The 18,018-nt window shown below is 47.5% G+C and overlaps 1 protein-coding gene, 1 long non-coding RNA gene and 1 other non-coding gene across 27 annotated transcripts in view; all 3 read right to left on the minus strand.

Moving 5' to 3' along the window:
- Positions 1-7: 7 nt before the first annotated feature.
- Trnav-cac (transfer RNA valine (anticodon CAC)) lies at positions 8-80 on the minus strand. The gene has a single exon. It is a non-coding gene; the product is annotated as a tRNA-Val (tRNA).
- A 4,024-nt stretch (positions 81-4,104) lies between these two features.
- On the minus strand, positions 4,105-8,780 carry LOC135824650 (uncharacterized). The gene is made up of 2 exons (XR_010554903.1): positions 8,361-8,780; positions 4,105-4,929 (listed from the first exon to the last, which is right to left on the minus strand). It is a non-coding gene; the product is annotated as an uncharacterized LOC135824650 (long non-coding RNA).
- A 1,756-nt stretch (positions 8,781-10,536) lies between these two features.
- The window catches only part of LOC135824885 (serine/arginine repetitive matrix protein 2-like), a 38,569-nt gene continuing 31,087 nt past the window's right edge, over positions 10,537-18,018 (minus strand). For all 25 annotated transcript variants that reach the window (XM_065337613.1, XM_065337633.1, XM_065337631.1 and 22 more), the window contains 10 exons: positions 17,830-17,880; positions 17,567-17,599; positions 16,269-16,826; positions 15,499-15,618; positions 14,845-14,901; positions 14,282-14,332; positions 13,615-13,668; positions 12,781-12,834; positions 12,550-12,585; positions 10,537-11,880 (listed from right to left, as the gene is read on the minus strand). In XM_065337613.1, coding sequence (XP_065193685.1) covers positions 11,445-11,880; positions 12,550-12,585; positions 12,781-12,834; positions 13,615-13,668; positions 14,282-14,332; positions 14,845-14,901; positions 15,499-15,618; positions 16,269-16,826; positions 17,567-17,599; positions 17,830-17,880 — 1,450 coding nt within the window. In that variant the 3' untranslated portion in view covers positions 10,537-11,444. The remainder of the gene's footprint in view (positions 11,881-12,549; positions 12,586-12,780; positions 12,835-13,614; positions 13,669-14,281; positions 14,333-14,844; positions 14,902-15,498; positions 15,619-16,268; positions 16,827-17,566; positions 17,600-17,829; positions 17,881-18,018) is intronic.

The raw sequence follows: 18,018 nt of genomic DNA on the forward strand, positions 1-18,018 counted from the left end.
CAAAAAATGTTTCCGCTCGGGTTCGAACCGAGGACCTTGTGCGTGTGAAGCACACGTGATAACCACTACACTACGGAAACTTGCACACAAACCCGTGTGCCTGTCAACGGAAATCACCACCGCATGGTATGGTGCAAACAAAGCCTTGCCAGATTATTGTTGTAACTGGCTTTCTCTACCTGCTCCCAGTCAGCCACAAAAATAACATACTACAACATTATGATTATAGAACCAAGAGTACTGTACTCTTGACAGGACAAGTCATGTACAGTGAGTGCGTTCGATTATGCACGCGAATCGATTCGCGAATCGATTCATGAATCGATTCGCGCTATTCACATCATCCCATGTGAATAGAGTGAATGTGTTGTGCGCCATCTATGGATCTGCCACATCGATCGATTTTGCTGCGCGATCTGTCGATCGACAGATCGCGCAACGATCGATCGATCGCGCAAAATCGATCGATCGCGCAACAAAAAAAAGAAACCAAATCGATCGATTGTGAGCTGGGCGCGGAGTAGGTATTTTACTACTCCCTTGTGAACGGCATCATCGTAATCAGTACTCGCACTGGCATGGTACGAGTACTTGGCGACTGGCCGCACACCACTCAGTAAACAGTAGATGACGATTCTTTGAAGAAGTAATGGTTGACGTTGTCGAACATTCAGACCCACTGAGTGGAGGCGTTCCACAGCCTGGAGCCCGCTGATAAGGATTTTGATGTAAAGTGATGTCAACACTAGTTCTACGTACTCTCAGTCTCTCTCTCTCTTTTTTCGGCGTCAGACATTGAGTGGGAGATATAGATGACTGGATTTCGTTTGTAAAATAATGAGTAATTTCTGCAATTTGTGATCGAATCAGCATGCTGTCAGCTGTACCAGTCCACATCCCATCGTAATCAGTGACCAGGCCAAGCGTGATATTTGCCTTGGTATTTCACTATGTGTGGTGAGAAGACGTCCATTCACGTCTGAGAAATTCATTTGCAAATGGGAAATCAACAGGCCTGTATTAGTATGGGCAGAATTCATCACCCGGGCCGCTATTGAAGCTTTGTACAGTTGTCAATGTCCAACGGTCTATTTATACGAAGACCTGTGGTGGCTACGTGATTCTCTTAAACCTGTGATCATGTTTTCCAAGATCATTTCAGTAGCAGACATATGAAACGCTACGCCGGGCCTGAGCCCGAGGCAATGTACGGACGTGGCCGTGCTGCACTGAACCGCGTGGCATCATCGTCACGTATGATGGAGTCAACATGACTGCGCCCTGCATATGCATCATACATCTGATAGTACGTTTATTGCCCTATCCTTGGAGAGTGGGCCACCAGGGAAGGCTGGGTTTCCGACTTGGCTTCACCTATAATGCTCATGATTGAACACGCTCTTGGAGAATAAATGTAGAATCCGGCTGAACATTGAAACCAGATAGCATCGCGTTTCTGCGCTGCACCTCACAACACCATTGACATACAACCAGGAAGAGCTGGGAACTTGAGGGAAGTGACGGAAAAGTCAAAGAGGAAGTGAAGAAGATTGAAGAAGAGGATCAGTAATCATCAAGGAGGCCAAAAAGAGGTCACCTACGAGCCAAATGGCTCTTGATGTGATGATGTGCAGGCAGGTATGCTGGAATTGGATAGACTCTTTTGGTCAATTTTTGGCCTATCCCACATCTTTCTACCGCAGCTCTGGCAGATTGATTGGTACTATACCCCTGAATTTATACATTTCTGAGCTCTGTGACACGTTACCTAGCTCGTGAATGTCGTCTTTCAGCCATTCATCATTGCTTATTTTGACATTTGATGAGGAGCCGATCATGACTATTTTTGAGGATGCGCATGTCAGAACGCTTTGTTGTGACATGCTCATCTAAAGGATTTTGCAACTGTTTCTATTGAATACCTATAATAGTAGTACGAAATAATTAGGGCTCAAACGGTCATGGTTTTACCCCGAACGGTTAACTGCTAAGCTAACGGTCGGTTTAACGGTTATAACCTATAAGCCATGGCAATCCTGCGGACTCTTTTTTAACCGTTTATTTGACTATTACTCATTCAAAAAATGTACCCTATTCAGTACAACGCACACATGTACATTCTCTTGCATGCTCATTCATACATACTCTCACACGAAGAGACCAGATATGACCGAGTTGACAGCCCAGAAATTGCGTACGTGTGCGACAGGCTGCGAAAGTGCATACTTTGCAACGACCTGATACATGAAAAATTGACTGAAAAGTTACTGCGTAACCGTTATCTTTATCGGTTAACCGTTAATTCTTCGTAACCGGTCTGCAACCAGTTAATCGGACTAACCGTTTGAGCCCTAGAAATAATGGTTGCGACTTTGGCGATAATTATTACGAAAGGGTTTGCTCCCCACACTGGAGCTCGCACTATTCCGTCGACTTGACAAAAATACCCGAGCCCGCTACCCGACCAAACCCCTACCCGTTGCAGCCCTGATTTTTTTCGTCAGACTGGCCCCTTTCCATTCCCTCAACAAACAAAGGAATTATATAATGAACACTGGATCACTTATTATTCTGCTCGGTGCATGGACCAGTACAGGAACCGACACTCAATACAGTCAACTTCGCTTATAACGACACTCGGCAGGGCATCAAAAAGGTGTCCTTATTCGTGAAGTGTCGTTATACCCGAAGTCTCATTATATGTATTACACTGGGATGGGACTTTGCTCTGGGCATGGAAATTCTGTCGTTATTCGCGAATTGTCGTTATATCCGCAGTCGTTATTAGCGAAGGTGACTGTACTTACTGTTATGTTGATGGATGGATGTGGTTTATAGGATCGCTCTTCCGAACGAGAACACTGTTTCTGGTTCATTGAAGTAGGGATACTGTGCATGTATTATAATGTGCATGCTTAGCTACAAGATGAAATGGATCCAGCCATTGAGTAAGAGAAGAGTTTCAATATTTTAATTCTATTAAAGTATACACCCGGTTCCAAAATAACGCACGTGCCCTTGCATACGCCCAGGAAATCGAGCCTGCTATTATATACACCCGGGACCTATACACGGGCTTTTACGGTAACGTTATAATTATCTCAATGTTCCGGGTACGGCTATTTACCATGATGTGGGTATAATACTGGACATACACGTAGTCTGTTTTCTATTTTGCTGCTCCTTGTTCTTTGGTGCGATTGGTGGCTCGGAACAGGCAGACATTATTTACCGATATAATCGCACAGGTCACATTGTAGAGTGCAGACCACCTAGTGCTTTGAAGATTCACTGCGATATTCCCATAATGTTATAATACATGTATGAAAATCAGCATCATTTTCTGTATGTTAAATGCCACAAATTGTTAGGCTTCACCGTAATATCAAGAGTACATAACCCCTCTTGGTAATATCCATGTTCAGTGTTCCGTTCACATCGGTTCATGCTGATCACCCGAAAGTGTCGTCTTAACAGGATATAGGGGTGTGCGGATAATGCTCGAAAAGGTGGGAGATTCTGCTCGAAAAGCTGTGAAATTGGCAGAACCATACAAACCTTATGGCGGGCAATTCCTCGAATTCTGCTCCATTTCTTTATCCACATACCAAACATGCATGAAACTTACCAGAAAAAGTACTGAATTCTGCCAATTTTTCTGCCCGCATATGCCGGGCCTAACAGGATATGTCCGCGCCGCGGGGATTATTTTTCAAATAATCTCCTCAATGTCATGTACATAATTGTCGCCGGTCGCAGCGGCTTCACAAAACGTAGACTTCCCCAGCCCCCCCCCCCCCAAAGTACACACAAAATACAATTGAAGCATATGCAATGAAACGTATGCATTGGGAAATTGGATTGCAGTAAAACCTGTGTTTGCCGGACCCTGTACCAAGCGGAATCCTGTATTTACCGGACAAAATTTCATGCACCAAAGTGCTGTGGATCGAAAGTGCATTCCTGGATCAAGCGGGGTCCTGTCACATCAGGACAGTTTCCGCTGCACCAAGGGCGTCTTGTCAGGGCAGGCTTTACTATAGTGAAGTTTATAGTGAATTGTACTCCAAGTAACTCGTGAGTCCACACACAATGGTCATGCAGTACAAAGCCGAAAAGTCCCTTTCAAGACAGAGTGACAGACAGGAGTCGTCACTAGAAGGGCTGATCAACCAACACAGAATACTACAGTGGTGCTCAATGAAGTCCAATGAAGCGAGTGAATGCCGTGCGGAACGTTGTGCAGCTGTGAACACTGGGCTGTCAACTGGCACAGGGCGCACACTTGACTCACACAATATTAACATTGAGCATCAACGTAGCATAATAATAGCAGTGAAAAAGAGTAGAGTCAAATACGCGATGAGCGATAGTGTAGAGTCTAATACTAAAGGCAGAAATAGAGTAATGCCATCAAGTGCGAGATAACATGTTAGGAGCATTAACGTGTGATTGTGAAGCTTACTTTAAAGCGGGATGTTGAGTCTACAGTGCACCATGGGCACAGCGAGATCATGTTATGTGTGAATGGTATACCGTAAAGTACCGCCAGAGCGCCCCACCTTGATTTTACAGCCAGGGTCCAGGGAAAGGAAAATCGTACGGCAGAATGCAACGAAGTGTGTATGGTGTACTAACGTCAGAGGAAGGTTTTTGTGTGGAGCTCGTGTCTGCTCGAAGGTACGGATTGTCTGCACAACGTGCAATATGTGTACGAAGTTCGTGTCGTATGACCTACAGACGGGAGACCACCTACACAATACGACCACGAAAGGACGAGATAGTGGGGCGCTCTGGCGGTACTTTACGGTACTAGTAATCAAATGGATGCAAAACATATAGATGTCGTGATACACCATGCCTGATTCGTGGCTGGAAGCCGTGAGCTCAGTGCTTGGGGCTAGTGGGATTCCTCTAGCTTTCAGAATCCTGCATGAAAAAAGGTAAAAGAAAGTGAAGGTACAATAATAGTAAGGTGATGTAAGCCTCTTGGTTTCGCGAACGAATTTCATCATTAAATTCATGGCATGGGAACGACGCTACAGAAGTATACAAAAGCTGAGCCATCCTCTAAAGAAAGTCCACTTTAGTGAATCTCATCTTGTCAGCAGCACCATGCTGTTTGTATGGGAGAATTGCCTTCGTACAGTGCTGTGCTGCCCAATGAAATCCTGAAATCAAGTCGCGTCACTCAAGTACCGGGCGTTGCGCAGCCCTAGACCTGCGAACACTGGGCTGCGAAATGGTGCAAGGCGCAAACTTGAGTGACACGACTGGATTTCATTGAGCAGGACTGTACATTCAAGGCACCTGCACTTCCTATTACAGTGTAATGTTCTTATTTTACAGGAACATTCCCAACTGGGCCTAATGTCTTCTGAGGCTGCGTTTACACGACAACGCACGGCCATTTTCCGTTTTCAGTCCCGCATTTCTTTTTTCATTTTCGTGCGTTTACACGATCAAAGCTGATCCGAGGTGGTCTCGGTTTGTATCGTTTTCTCGCGTCTACACGGGAGCAAAGGATCCGCAAAAGTTCGTCATGTGCCGAGTGTTGTCGTGGAAGCACCAATCACACTCAAGGAATAATCGAAAACAGGCCACACACCAGCACTCGTCACATGACGAAAATTGTAAAAAAAAAAAGTTTTATTGTCGGATCCGTGTGAACGGCCGAAAACGGAACAAACGTGACGGAAACGAGGCCAGCAGACCGTTTCGACTGTTTACACACCCAAATTTATCCGGCAGAACATTTCCGTTTTCAAATTCTTCCACCTTGGCCAGCGTTTTGGTTCTCTTCCGCTTTGGTGTACAACTATTACGTTTTGCTCCGCGTACCGTGTAAATGAACCATGCATCCGAAAGGATTTAGTTGCGCTTTCACCCCCAGCGTTGTCGTGTATACGCAGCCTTAGATGGTGCCCAAGGTATTCATTGAGTTCCTGCAACTTCATTTGAAATGAACTGGAAAAGTGCGAAGGGATTCGAGGAGGACATTAAAGCAGTCAGCTCAAAGAAATGAAATTGATTCGTGAATTCAATTATAATGATGTTCACACCTACATGTACATGTATGCAATAACTAGGTATCACACTTCATCTTACAGGCGAGACCTCACTATATATTCTCTGGGGTACGGCAAGTGTTATGCTTTAGAGAGGTCCATGTTATAGCGAGTTGGGCACATAATATAAACCATATATGTCAAAGTTAGGGCTGCGGTTAACCAAAAGGTTATAGGCTAGAACCAAGAGTAGATAAACAAGAGTGTGCAACTCCGGGATGGGTTGGCCCGTGGCAGAATTTTTTGTTGACGTAATCTTTTCTATGACGCATGCGCTGCGGGTCTTTTGGAAAGTTTGCATCGTGCACTTGGCCGGGCTTTACATTACAAGGTTGGTGCCCAGTACGTGCTCTCACACTGTTCTGCGTCAAAATGCGCGTTTTCTGAAAAAAGGTGACGTCTACAAAAAATGCTGCCACAGGCAGGGGTATGTGCAGATTGTGCAGAAGAGATCCAGAGTTGCACACTCTTGTTTATCTACTCTTGCTACAACCTATAAGAGATAAACTGTACATGTAGCCTGTATTCATGTACCATTGCTGTACATGACTGTACATCCATGTAGCCATGGTACCATGACCTCACGCACTGCCAAAACAATCACTACAATATGTATAATACTCATAAAAGGACACATTTCAGGCTCATTACAAACGTCTTGAAAGTTTTTGTCTTCACAAGTATACTTTATGAGTATTATGAGTATTATCGCATTTTTGTCTCAGACGAAACTGTTTACAATATGTATAGTGGATGGCTCAGTTTTCCAGAGCAGGTTCAACAAAGAGTGAATAACAACTAAATAGAGCGGTTGCCAGTTGACAAACCCCCTTTATATTTACAATGCAGTTGCGTGAATGTCCACTACTTTCTGAACGAAAGGTTCAACATATTTTAATATTTTGTATGCTCCATTGGGCTTCGGATTGCACCACCACCTTGTCATTTAATCAACTAGACCTCATCATGAGCATACGCAAGCATCACTAATATGGGGAGCAACCCCAGAGATGAGGGAGATACACGCCGTACATCCATTGTGCACAGTACTGACAGGGTACGCACATGCTGTCACGTATATTATGTACAGCGGACATTGAAAGAAAATAACCGATTAACCCATATGCATATGGTTAACTGTTCGTGTATTCTTAACGGTTACATAACCGGTTAACCTATCTAACCATTTCACCCTAGTCAAAATGGTGCTGTTTGCTTACAGACTACAACTGTATTGCCATCGATCCACACTGATCAATCCAGGAAATGTGCGCATGTTGTACATTTTTAGTGTATTTTATAGTAGTGTGTCTACTGCATGTGTTTCAGGACTGTAACAGTCACACTACAACAAAAGTCCGACACTCCAGAACAACCCCACACAAAATCCTGTGGTCGACCAGCCAACAAACACAGCTCTGGGTTGAATGACGAATTAGTGAAAAACTATAAAGAGAAAAGAGAGGTGAAAGAGAAAACCGCCAACACATCTCCAGAACGACAGAGCCTCCCTCTCTCCCTCCCTCTCTCTCTCTGTCTGTGCGTCTGTCTTTGTCTTTGTCTCTCTCTCTCTCTGTCTCTCTCTCTGTCTCTCCCTCTCACGGCAACTAAAAAAACAACCATATCTCAAACCACACCTCACTCATTTTACGCTGTAGGATGAAGATGAAGGGGAGGTTGGCGATGAGAAGAAGAACACGGCAGGGTTTAAGCATTTATTGTTCAGTGACCCGTGTCGTTTGGCGTATAATGATTCTCGGTTTACAATTGTAGTATTGTTTGTTTTGCAAAGAATTTCAATCAGTTAAAAGTCATAGATGCTGTTTACATTCACAAGCGTAAGCCAGACCGATGCATTCAGAAAGAACATGTCACGGCATCCACATTCTTTCCTTAGCACCGTAACTGTATTTTGCACATATGTTTGTTTTATTCACCCTCTCTCTTTCTCTTTTCTTACAGTTACACTTGTGTTTTATCACACTATAGAATGACTGCGCATGTATTTTATAGATTGCGATTATTATCACTGTCGGGAAGGAAAACACCAATTTTACAGGGCCCTAAAAGTCTGAACGATACCTATGAAATGCATTGTCAAAGCAAACACAAAATATGAATATGCAAGCTCATGCCTGAGGGGAAGATGAGAAGTTGAAACGTGGAGATTTTTCGGACAGGACGAGAATCCGAAGAACCTGGGTGATTCCCTTACTTCCACAATGGGCTAGTGGCTGCATCACAAAAATTATACCTTGCAGTGGGTGCAGAGACAGATCAATAAACACTAACCTGAGCATGAGAGCTGCTCGTATTCATTGCGATCGTCAGGAAAATGGCAGGACGAACGGACCAGAAGAATGTTGGCTATGACAAACAACTGCATATCCAGACGACACACGGCTTGACTATTTGCTTATGACGTTCAGCTTCGAGGTCCAGCACGATGGAATTTTCGGAAGGAACTGATTTTTGAATTATTTGGGCAAGAAGATTGCACTCAGAAAACTTGAGACAAGGTACAGTACCGTAACTGGTTTCTTTCATTTGAAAAGCTGTTCACCAAAGTCCTAAACATACACTGTACGACGTTTCGGAGCTGCTCCAAATCGATCGATTTGTTTTGAATGGTTTCGCCACCGCTTTCCGATCGATCGATCCTTGCGCGATCTGTCGATCGACAGATCGCGCAAGAAAATCGATCGATTTTCCAAATCGACAGAACGCGCACAACAAATGGATTCCGAATCGATTCCAGGGCTCAGGACATGAAATCGAACGACTTGAATGCATTCGAATGGATTCATGAATCGATTCAAGTGTGTAATCAAACGCACTCAGTGGAACCTGTCTAAGACGACCACTCATGGGACCTTCACGACGCGGTCTCTGTTACCAGGTGGTCTCCTTATCCAGGGTCCTTTGACTGGAAGTAGCATTCCTTGATCCTGGTTGTAGTGGTCTTCTAGGACAGGTGGTCGCCTTACCCGAGTGTTGCCTTGGCAGGTTTTACTGCAATTGTTGATGAAGAAAATGATCAAAATGACATTTTATCACGGTTCTATCTCAGTGTCTGCTCCAGAGCCGGGCCAGCGACCCGGCTGGGGGGGGGGGGGGTACTTAGAGTCTTAGACCCATGTGGAAAAAGAACGCCGGGCACACTTGTGACCCGGCTGGGAATACATACCGGTAAACAAAAAAACAAAAACTTAGCCGTGACGTGAGATCAGTTTTATGCAGCATGGATTGCGGAGCTGCACACTCTGGCTTACCGTATTTTCGGCAACACTGGCTGAGGCACTTACTGCGAGCTGTAAAATTTCACCCCAATTTGAAAAACCCACGCAAAAGCCCTGAAATGATGATTCCATATACCATTCCATGTCGGCGCCCACACGTTCAGCGCCAACCAGGTGAGCGCGACCGTTTCAGCGCCGTGAACATATGTGCTGAATTTTACAGCGTCGCAACATACTTCAGCGCCAAATATCTCAGCGCCACATAAATAAGCGCCAAATAAGTCAGCGCGACCTTTCTCAGCGCCACAGATCTCCGCGCCAATTTATTATACAATGCATGTATGAACATCGCCTGTTGTGACTATGACTGTCAAAGTATTGACTTGGCGCTCTACTGTATCACGCTGAACTTTACACTGCGGCGCTGAACTGTACTTGATCGCGCTGTACTTTTTTTCGCGCTGAGTTGCTGGCGCTGTGCTTTACCGCACTGATAGTCATAGCGCTGTGAAATCAGGCGCTGAGACGTATCGCGCTGAAACGGTGGCGCTGAAGTGGCAAGTCACCGAAATGATGTGACGCTTATTTCAGGCAGGCACTAAAAATAAAAATAAATCAGCGATAATTTCCGAAAATACAGTGTGTGCTCTTGATTGTACTCACACTGTACTCTTGGTGCTTCCACTTGAAACCAGGGAATACTGCTCCCTGGTTTCAACAGTGCAATCATGTACACTCGGACGACTCTTATCCGGGCGCCTTGGGGACCGGGCACTGCCCGTATCTCAGGACAGCTTGTGTCATGCTAGTTTCTCATGAGGTTATTTGGCACGTATCGCACATGTTCAGGATATAAAATATTCTATTGATGACCGAAAATGTGTGGATTACACAGGTTGGATGCAAAATACGCACGTCATGCGCATATGAAAAAGTTTTAAAAAAAACCCAAAATCGAGGCACTTTTGCCATGGGAACTCCAGCTGAAGGTGCCCGGCACGGTAGAGAGACGTGCCCATATCTTGGAACTCCAGCTGAAGGTGCCCGGCACGGTAGAGAGACGTGCCCATATCTTGGAACTCCAGCTGAAGGTGCCCGGCACGGTAGAGAGACGTGCCCATATCTGAGGCGTCCGGATAAGAGACGTTTGAGTGTACATTAGGCAGTTCGAACCCCTGTTGCAGATTTATACACCAGCACACAAGCTTTCATTTCGCTATGGCCGGTGGTCAGGTTTCAGAGGAGCAATTTTTTGTTAATTTTTCCACAGTTACAAAACGGACCGCAGACAGAAAACATTTGCAACGCGACGAGACACAACACTGGACAATGTTGCGCCGCTATACATGCTGTCATCGATCTACAGATTCACATACAAAACCCACGCACGGGTCCTATTGCACGGCAAGAAGGCGGGGAGGAACAGAAACGACAAGAGCAACAACAAACCTACAAAAAAGGGGACAGAAATTTGAGCGGATCGAGGAACAAATCTAGGAATTGCAGCCCGTAAATCAATACATCTAGCAAGATGACTAGGAACAAGAATATAAAATGAAGGACAGATAGAACAAATGGAGTTGGTGCAATTACCATGTAAAAAGACGGCCCAAAAAAAAAGCTGTACGAAGAACGACAAGTCCCTTCAAAAGCCGATCGGCCACAGGGAAATGACATGCACAATCAAAGGAATTATGCACAAAGCACAGCTGTCTGCGACCTGGGGGCAGTGGTTGCCACCAAACCTTACTATTATATACAAGGAGTAATGTTCACGACGGCTCTTGTGTGGTACTGACACGGACTGGCATGCACGCCAGTCATACAGACAGTATGCACGCACAGCATGTACATACAGGCACTGTTAACCACGCAATGGGATGATGGTCTGGCCTGCCAAAGACGAGGACTATGAGGACTATTGACAAACGCTGCTGCTGGCTGCAAGCGGCACAAGAGAATCCAGTGTGTGTGTGTGTGCGAGAGAGCACGCAGGCATTCGTGCGCACGTGAGCAGCATATGATCAGTCAACACTTAGTGATGATGTCATAGTGATGTCATGATGATGTCATGGTTCTGCTAACAGTACTAGTTGGAACATGGCGAAAGTATACTCGCTCTCTAGCAATCGTACTCTTATCGGCGTCGCGGTGGAGTTCGCGACCGACGTCGACGGTATCCGGATGACCGATCGGGAGAGCCGCGATCGCGTCTGTCTGGCCGCTTGGACGGCGGCGGTGACATACGTCTGCTGTTGCTGTTGCTTCGGCGGCGACGGCGGGGTGAGGGCGATCGACGTCTATTAGCCATCGCTCTGGCTCGGTGTTGATCATCATCACCACCACGGTCACGTTGTCGCGAGTCGGCTGTAGCACGACCACGGCCGCCGCCGCGGCTACGACTGCGCGACCGACTGCGGCTGCTGCTGCTGCTCGAATCCGATCCACTGCTAGAGCCACTGTTGCTACCGCTGCTGCTGCTGCTGCTGCCACTACCGCTGCCGCTTGACGAAGCACTGCTGTCTGAATCGCTGTCACTGCTGCCACTGCCACTGCTACTACTTGTGCTGCTCCTGTTGGTTCAACACACACACACACGCACACGCACACACACACACATATACATATATACACACAGTACAATGTGTAGGTTCAACACACAGGCAAACATGTACATACAGGATACACACACACACACACACACACCTACACCACCCACACACCTACACCACCCACACACACACACACACACCTACACACACACACACACACCACACCTACACACACCCACACACACCCACACACACCCACACACACACACACACACACACACACACACACACACACACACACACACACACACACACACACCACACACACACCACACACACACCACACACTACACACACACTACACACACACTACACACCACACACCTACACACACTCGTACCTGCACATGCACCCGCACATACCCGCACACGCGAGCGCGCACACACACACCACACATACACACACACACACACACACACACACACACACACATCCGTACCCGCACATGCACCCGCACACGCGAGCGCGCGCACACACACACCACACATACACACACACACACACATCCGTACCCGCACATGCACCCGCACACGCGCGCACACACACACAAACCTATAGCAGTACTAATCGACATGCAGAGGGCATCGGCAATGTGCATCCACCAATCGTGTCATCTGATATCAATCTTACCTTCTGCGACGCTTGGTGGAGGAGGGTGCAGGCGACCTGATAGTAACCACGACAACAAGAACAACAACAACAATAACAACAGGAACAACGACGACGGCGACAAGAACGAGAATATTAACAAAATTATTCCGCTATAACGCAACGGTTGGTACATTCCTTATGTCCCTTGGGACGACTGCTGATTTACACACACACACACACGCACACACACACACAACCACACACTCATACCTTTCACGTCGCCGTCTTGTCTCTGGCTCAGGACTACGTGACCGAGATCTGGCTCTGTAAAAGCAGAGCAGAAGGGGCAGCAGTAGGGAACAGTGCACACATACAAAGTTGAAAAGTAAAGTTCATACGTTTGCTTTATCAACGAAGACCACATCAAGCAGGTGCAGCAGAAAGGAGCGCACATCACACGCACTCATGCACACAGACAGACAGACACACACACACAAATACACACACACACACACACACACACACACACACAAACACAGACACACACAGACACACACAGACACACACACACACCATTGGACCATTGGACGCCCATCGCCAGAGGCGATGATAGAGATGCTACGGCAGAAGCCATAGCAGCTTGTGCTGGGATTGCACCATTCAACAGCTTGCAAGGCTGAAGAATTGACCGCCACTATTCAGCCTGGTCTACACCACACAGCTATGAAGTGGCTTTTTCTGGCCAGTGAATCCCTCTTTTTTGGTCTTTTTTTCATTCATTTTCTCCGCACACACATCACACCACATACTCCGGCATACACTGGCTGTTGGTAACCACCCAGAAGAATGAAAGAAAAGTCAGGAGGAGTCTGAGAAAGAGAAGAAAGACGTGTGTGACCATAATCGTCGGGAATCGAACCCGCAACCTCTCGATTGGAAATCGCTGCACACACCACTGCACCATATGGGACGAATCGAACCCGCAACCTCTCGATTGGAAATCGCTGCACACACCACTGCACCATATGGGACACACACACACACACACACACACACACACACACACACACACACACACACACACACACACACACGCATGCCTACCTATCTTTCCTGCGTCTGGGCTCGGGTGCGGGACTCGGTGACGGAGATGGCACCCTGCACAAATTCAACAACAACACAACACAAGCCCAATTAAAAAAATACCCACAGTATGTTAAATACACCTTCAGAGAAGAGGAATGCTGACCGCACTACAAACATAAGCTTCTTTAGTACAGATACACTACAGAGAGAGAGAGAGAGTAATATGCACGCCACACACACGCTGGTCGGATGTGTGTAGGGGCTGACATACCCGCAAGGTTCACTAACACATGCTAATTGCCCTCAGTACTGCCGGGGGATAGCCCAGTATTTCGTAGTATGTGCATGAAGCCATTGCCAGCCACTGGCTATGCAACTCTGTTGTTGTTTGCTGTGTTGTACGGGCGGAGCACGGAGACATATCAGCTAATGAGTGCATAACCTCACGGCTTAGTGCAAGCAAGTCCTAGGACCTTCTACACACAGACACTAACTCAAGACACACATGACACACACGATACACATTAGTTCACACACGCAGACATGCACACGCACACACATGTGCACACACAGGCACATATACACATACATACACACGTACACACAGACGTACACATGTACACACGTACACCCACATACATGCACACACGCACACACACACACGCACATACACATACACACACACCTCTTCTGTTGCCTCCGTTCGGGAACAGGACTGGGGGATGGCGACTTCGCCCTGGGCAAAACAAACAAAGAGAGAGCACATCAAATTACAGCACATCATTGCTAGAAAGAGAAATCCAGAGCCCGGCGTCTACAGGTGCACAGTAAAGCTGTATGCCACATAGTACTGCGCATAACTCAAAAAGCAAAGTCATGATACTTGTGGGGTAACACAGGACACTGACACATCTCCCCCCCCCCCCCATACACACACACACATACACACCGATCCAGTACTGCTCGATGAAATACGATCGCAAGAGTCCAGTCAGCGTTCTACGCAAGTGCACAGCCCTGCGTTCGAAGTTCTGGGACTGCGCAGCGCCTGGTTTTTACTTGGCTCACGCCATCGCATTTCATTTAAAAGCATCACACACCGTAGGATATAATGAACAACAAAGCCTGGCATCGTTCAAGGACATACAACAAAGAGTGACAACATAAATTCGTTCGGAATACCATGACATCATCATGATATCATGATATTATTTGCATGCAAGTGTGCGATGTGGTGTACATACATACCTCTTCATTTCTTGCCGTGACTCACGAGCTACGGGGCTGGGAGAAGGAGATGGAGCCCTGTAGAAACACATGCACGCACACAGAGGCACGCACACACACACACACACGCACACACATACACACACACACACGGGCACGCGCACACACACACACGGGCACACACACACATAAAGATGAGGAAATAGTGACTTCATATGACAGACCTCTGGGCCCTTCCCCTTTGAAACACAATGTTACGACATTTCAAAGCTATGGCCAGTGCTCGGTCCTGGATCGCCCAGATACGAGAAATACGTGGGTTGTATTCTATTATAGAAGTGAGGGTAACATGGATGCAGCTAACGAGGTTTGTCCCCCTTGTCGGGTATTGGTTGTGAGATTTACCACCTCACCCTCGCCGTTTATGGCGCTGCATCTGCCACCCTGGTATAATCAGTCATGGTGATGACCTGGCACAAGCGAAACTTCTCTAAGCTGCTTGTGTTTCTCAACACAATTGTATAGGCGGTGGTAATGCGAATGTGCCTATCATAGAAATACCAGGCAATGATAGTAAGGATGTTTCATACACATCCATACGTTTTAGGCACCAGAATGCAAGCAGGCTGTGCTGTCTAAAATCAGGACTGTTACTTCATAGCAGCTGAATCGTACCTTCTACGTGGTGGTGGTGGTGGTGGTGAGGAGCTTCGCTGGGCACCGCTACGTCTTGCTGGCTGCGGCGGAGAGCGATCATGACGTGAGCGACTCCTTTGTTCCGGGCTGGCAGCGGGCCTGAGTAGAGAGGGTAGAACATGCACACAGACAGACACACACAAACACACAGACACACACGAGCGCGTGCACACGCACGCACACACACACACACACACAGACAATCTACCACCATTATCTCATTGATATCCTGATCCAGTACATGAAGATGTGGAAGCTATTGCCACCTGCTGCCTGACGTAAGGCATAGCATCTCAATGAGGGTCGAAACACTCAAATTCCATTTTCAAACGTATACAGTGAAAGTACATTGCATCTCAGTGGGTGTTAGTCACTCAACTATCAAATACCTTTCCAAGGATAGAGTAAAACTGCGCTCCATCCCAATGAGCGTCCGCCAATCAAATATCTCTCAACGGATACAGTTAAACAAGTATGCCAGATCTATGGTGAGGCCATGTCATCTCCAATCAGTGTAGGCTACTTGGCGGTTGTGCATACGGAATTAGCTGGTCTCTCTCTCTCTCTCTCTCTCTCTCTCTTTCTCGCTCTCTCTCACACACGCGTGCGCGCGCACACACACCACAACACACCACAACGCATACACGCACACACACACACACACACACACACACACACACACACACACACACACACACACACACACACACACACACACACACACACACACACAAGAACAGCCAGCATACCTTCTCCGCGGTGGCGCCGGGCTTCTTGATGGCCGACGACGACGCTCGGGAGAACGTCGACGCCGATCCGGCTCAGGCGATGCTTGCTTCGCAGCCTGCGGCTGTTGTTGCTTTGCAGATGACCGCGACGGTGCTACTGCTAATACTGGCGATGGAGGTGAGGATTCACGAGCATTTCTGTTCGCACGCGATGGAGGAGAACGCTGACTATCAGCAGCAGCGCTGGGTTTGCGTTCAGTGTCGCTTCGACGGCGTCGTGAGTCGGCATCTCGACTGCGACTGCGTGTTGGCGGTGGACTAGCTCGGCGAGCAGGTGGTGATGCGCGTCGCTCTGCTGCTCTGCGATCGTTGCTGCTACGGTGGTCAGGTTTGCGTCGGGCATCGCGGCTGCGCGGCGGTGGGCTGCTGGAATCGGAGTCGCTGCCGGACGAGCTGCTTGATCCGCTGCTGCTGCTGCTCCCGCTGCCTGTAGATGAGCCACTGCTACTGCCAGAGTCGCTATCACTGCTACCGCTGCTTGAGTCACTGCCACTGCTGCTACTGCTACTGCTTGGGGGCCTGTTGTTGGGCAAGATGCAGGAAAGAGAAACACACACACAGACATTCAGAGGTTGGAGGGAAAGATGCAAACGGGAAAAGTCCGAAGAATAAATTGACTGCCACCACCAGGACTCAAACCCGGGGCCTTCGCTTGAGCTCAGCGATGCTCTAACCACTGAGCTACGGTGTAGCCATCATCCCAGCAGAGACCATTCAACATTTTTCTTCAGACCTTCAAACTCACAGAGAGACATGTGAAGAGAAATGAATGCAAGCATGGCATGCACACTCGGACACAAACAATAACGTCACACATGCATGCACGCACGGGGCCGCACTAGCACCAACACACCAGACCGCTGGCGACATACGGTACAACGGCTCAGCCATCTCGTACACAATGACAATGGTAGCTTGAGGCAGAAGAAACTTGGATGCAGCCAAGGGAAATGGTGGATAGCAATAAAAAAACACAATCATACAGCACCCACACAGAATCCTACAGAGCCCAAACAGTACTCATACAGAGCCAATACAGTACTCATACAGAGCCAATACAGTACTCATACAGAGCCCAAACAGTACTCATACAGAGCCAATACAGTACTCATACAGAGCCAATACAGTACTCATACAGAGCCAATACAGTACCCATACAGAATTGACCGCGCAACAGGAACAACAAACAGACTAGTACACAATCGTCGTGTAGAAGTGGTACGAGCACACACTACAAGAGCACACGTGCTTGTATTTACCTTTTCGAACGACGGCCAGATGCGACAGGTGATCTGCGGACAATCACGCGTGAACAGACACGCACACGAACACGCACGTGCGCGCACACACACACGGGTACACACACACACACACACACACACACGTACACGTACAGATCACACGACGATCATGATACTGATGAGATCCTGAACACAATCAAATCCACCCAGCACTCGACATGCAACAAACACAGGGAGACAACGCTATTCAAAGGCTAGAAACAGCACCCCACTAAACTAACCTTTCCCTTCTGCTGCGTTTCGGCTCTGGCTCGGGAGATGGTGACCTCTTTCTGCAGACAAACAGCATCGAGAGAGACACAACGACGACACTGATGAGCAAGAAGAACTACGCAGAGTGTGTGGGTGTCAGGGAGGCTCGGTCGGCCCGCCATCGTCCAGCTCACATGCTAAGTGAGTTGGCAGCAGAG

Source organism: Sycon ciliatum, chromosome 9 (assembly GCF_964019385.1).
Source record: "Sycon ciliatum chromosome 9, ocSycCili1.1, whole genome shotgun sequence".
Classification (NCBI taxonomy): Eukaryota; Metazoa; Porifera; class Calcarea; order Leucosolenida; family Sycettidae; genus Sycon; species Sycon ciliatum.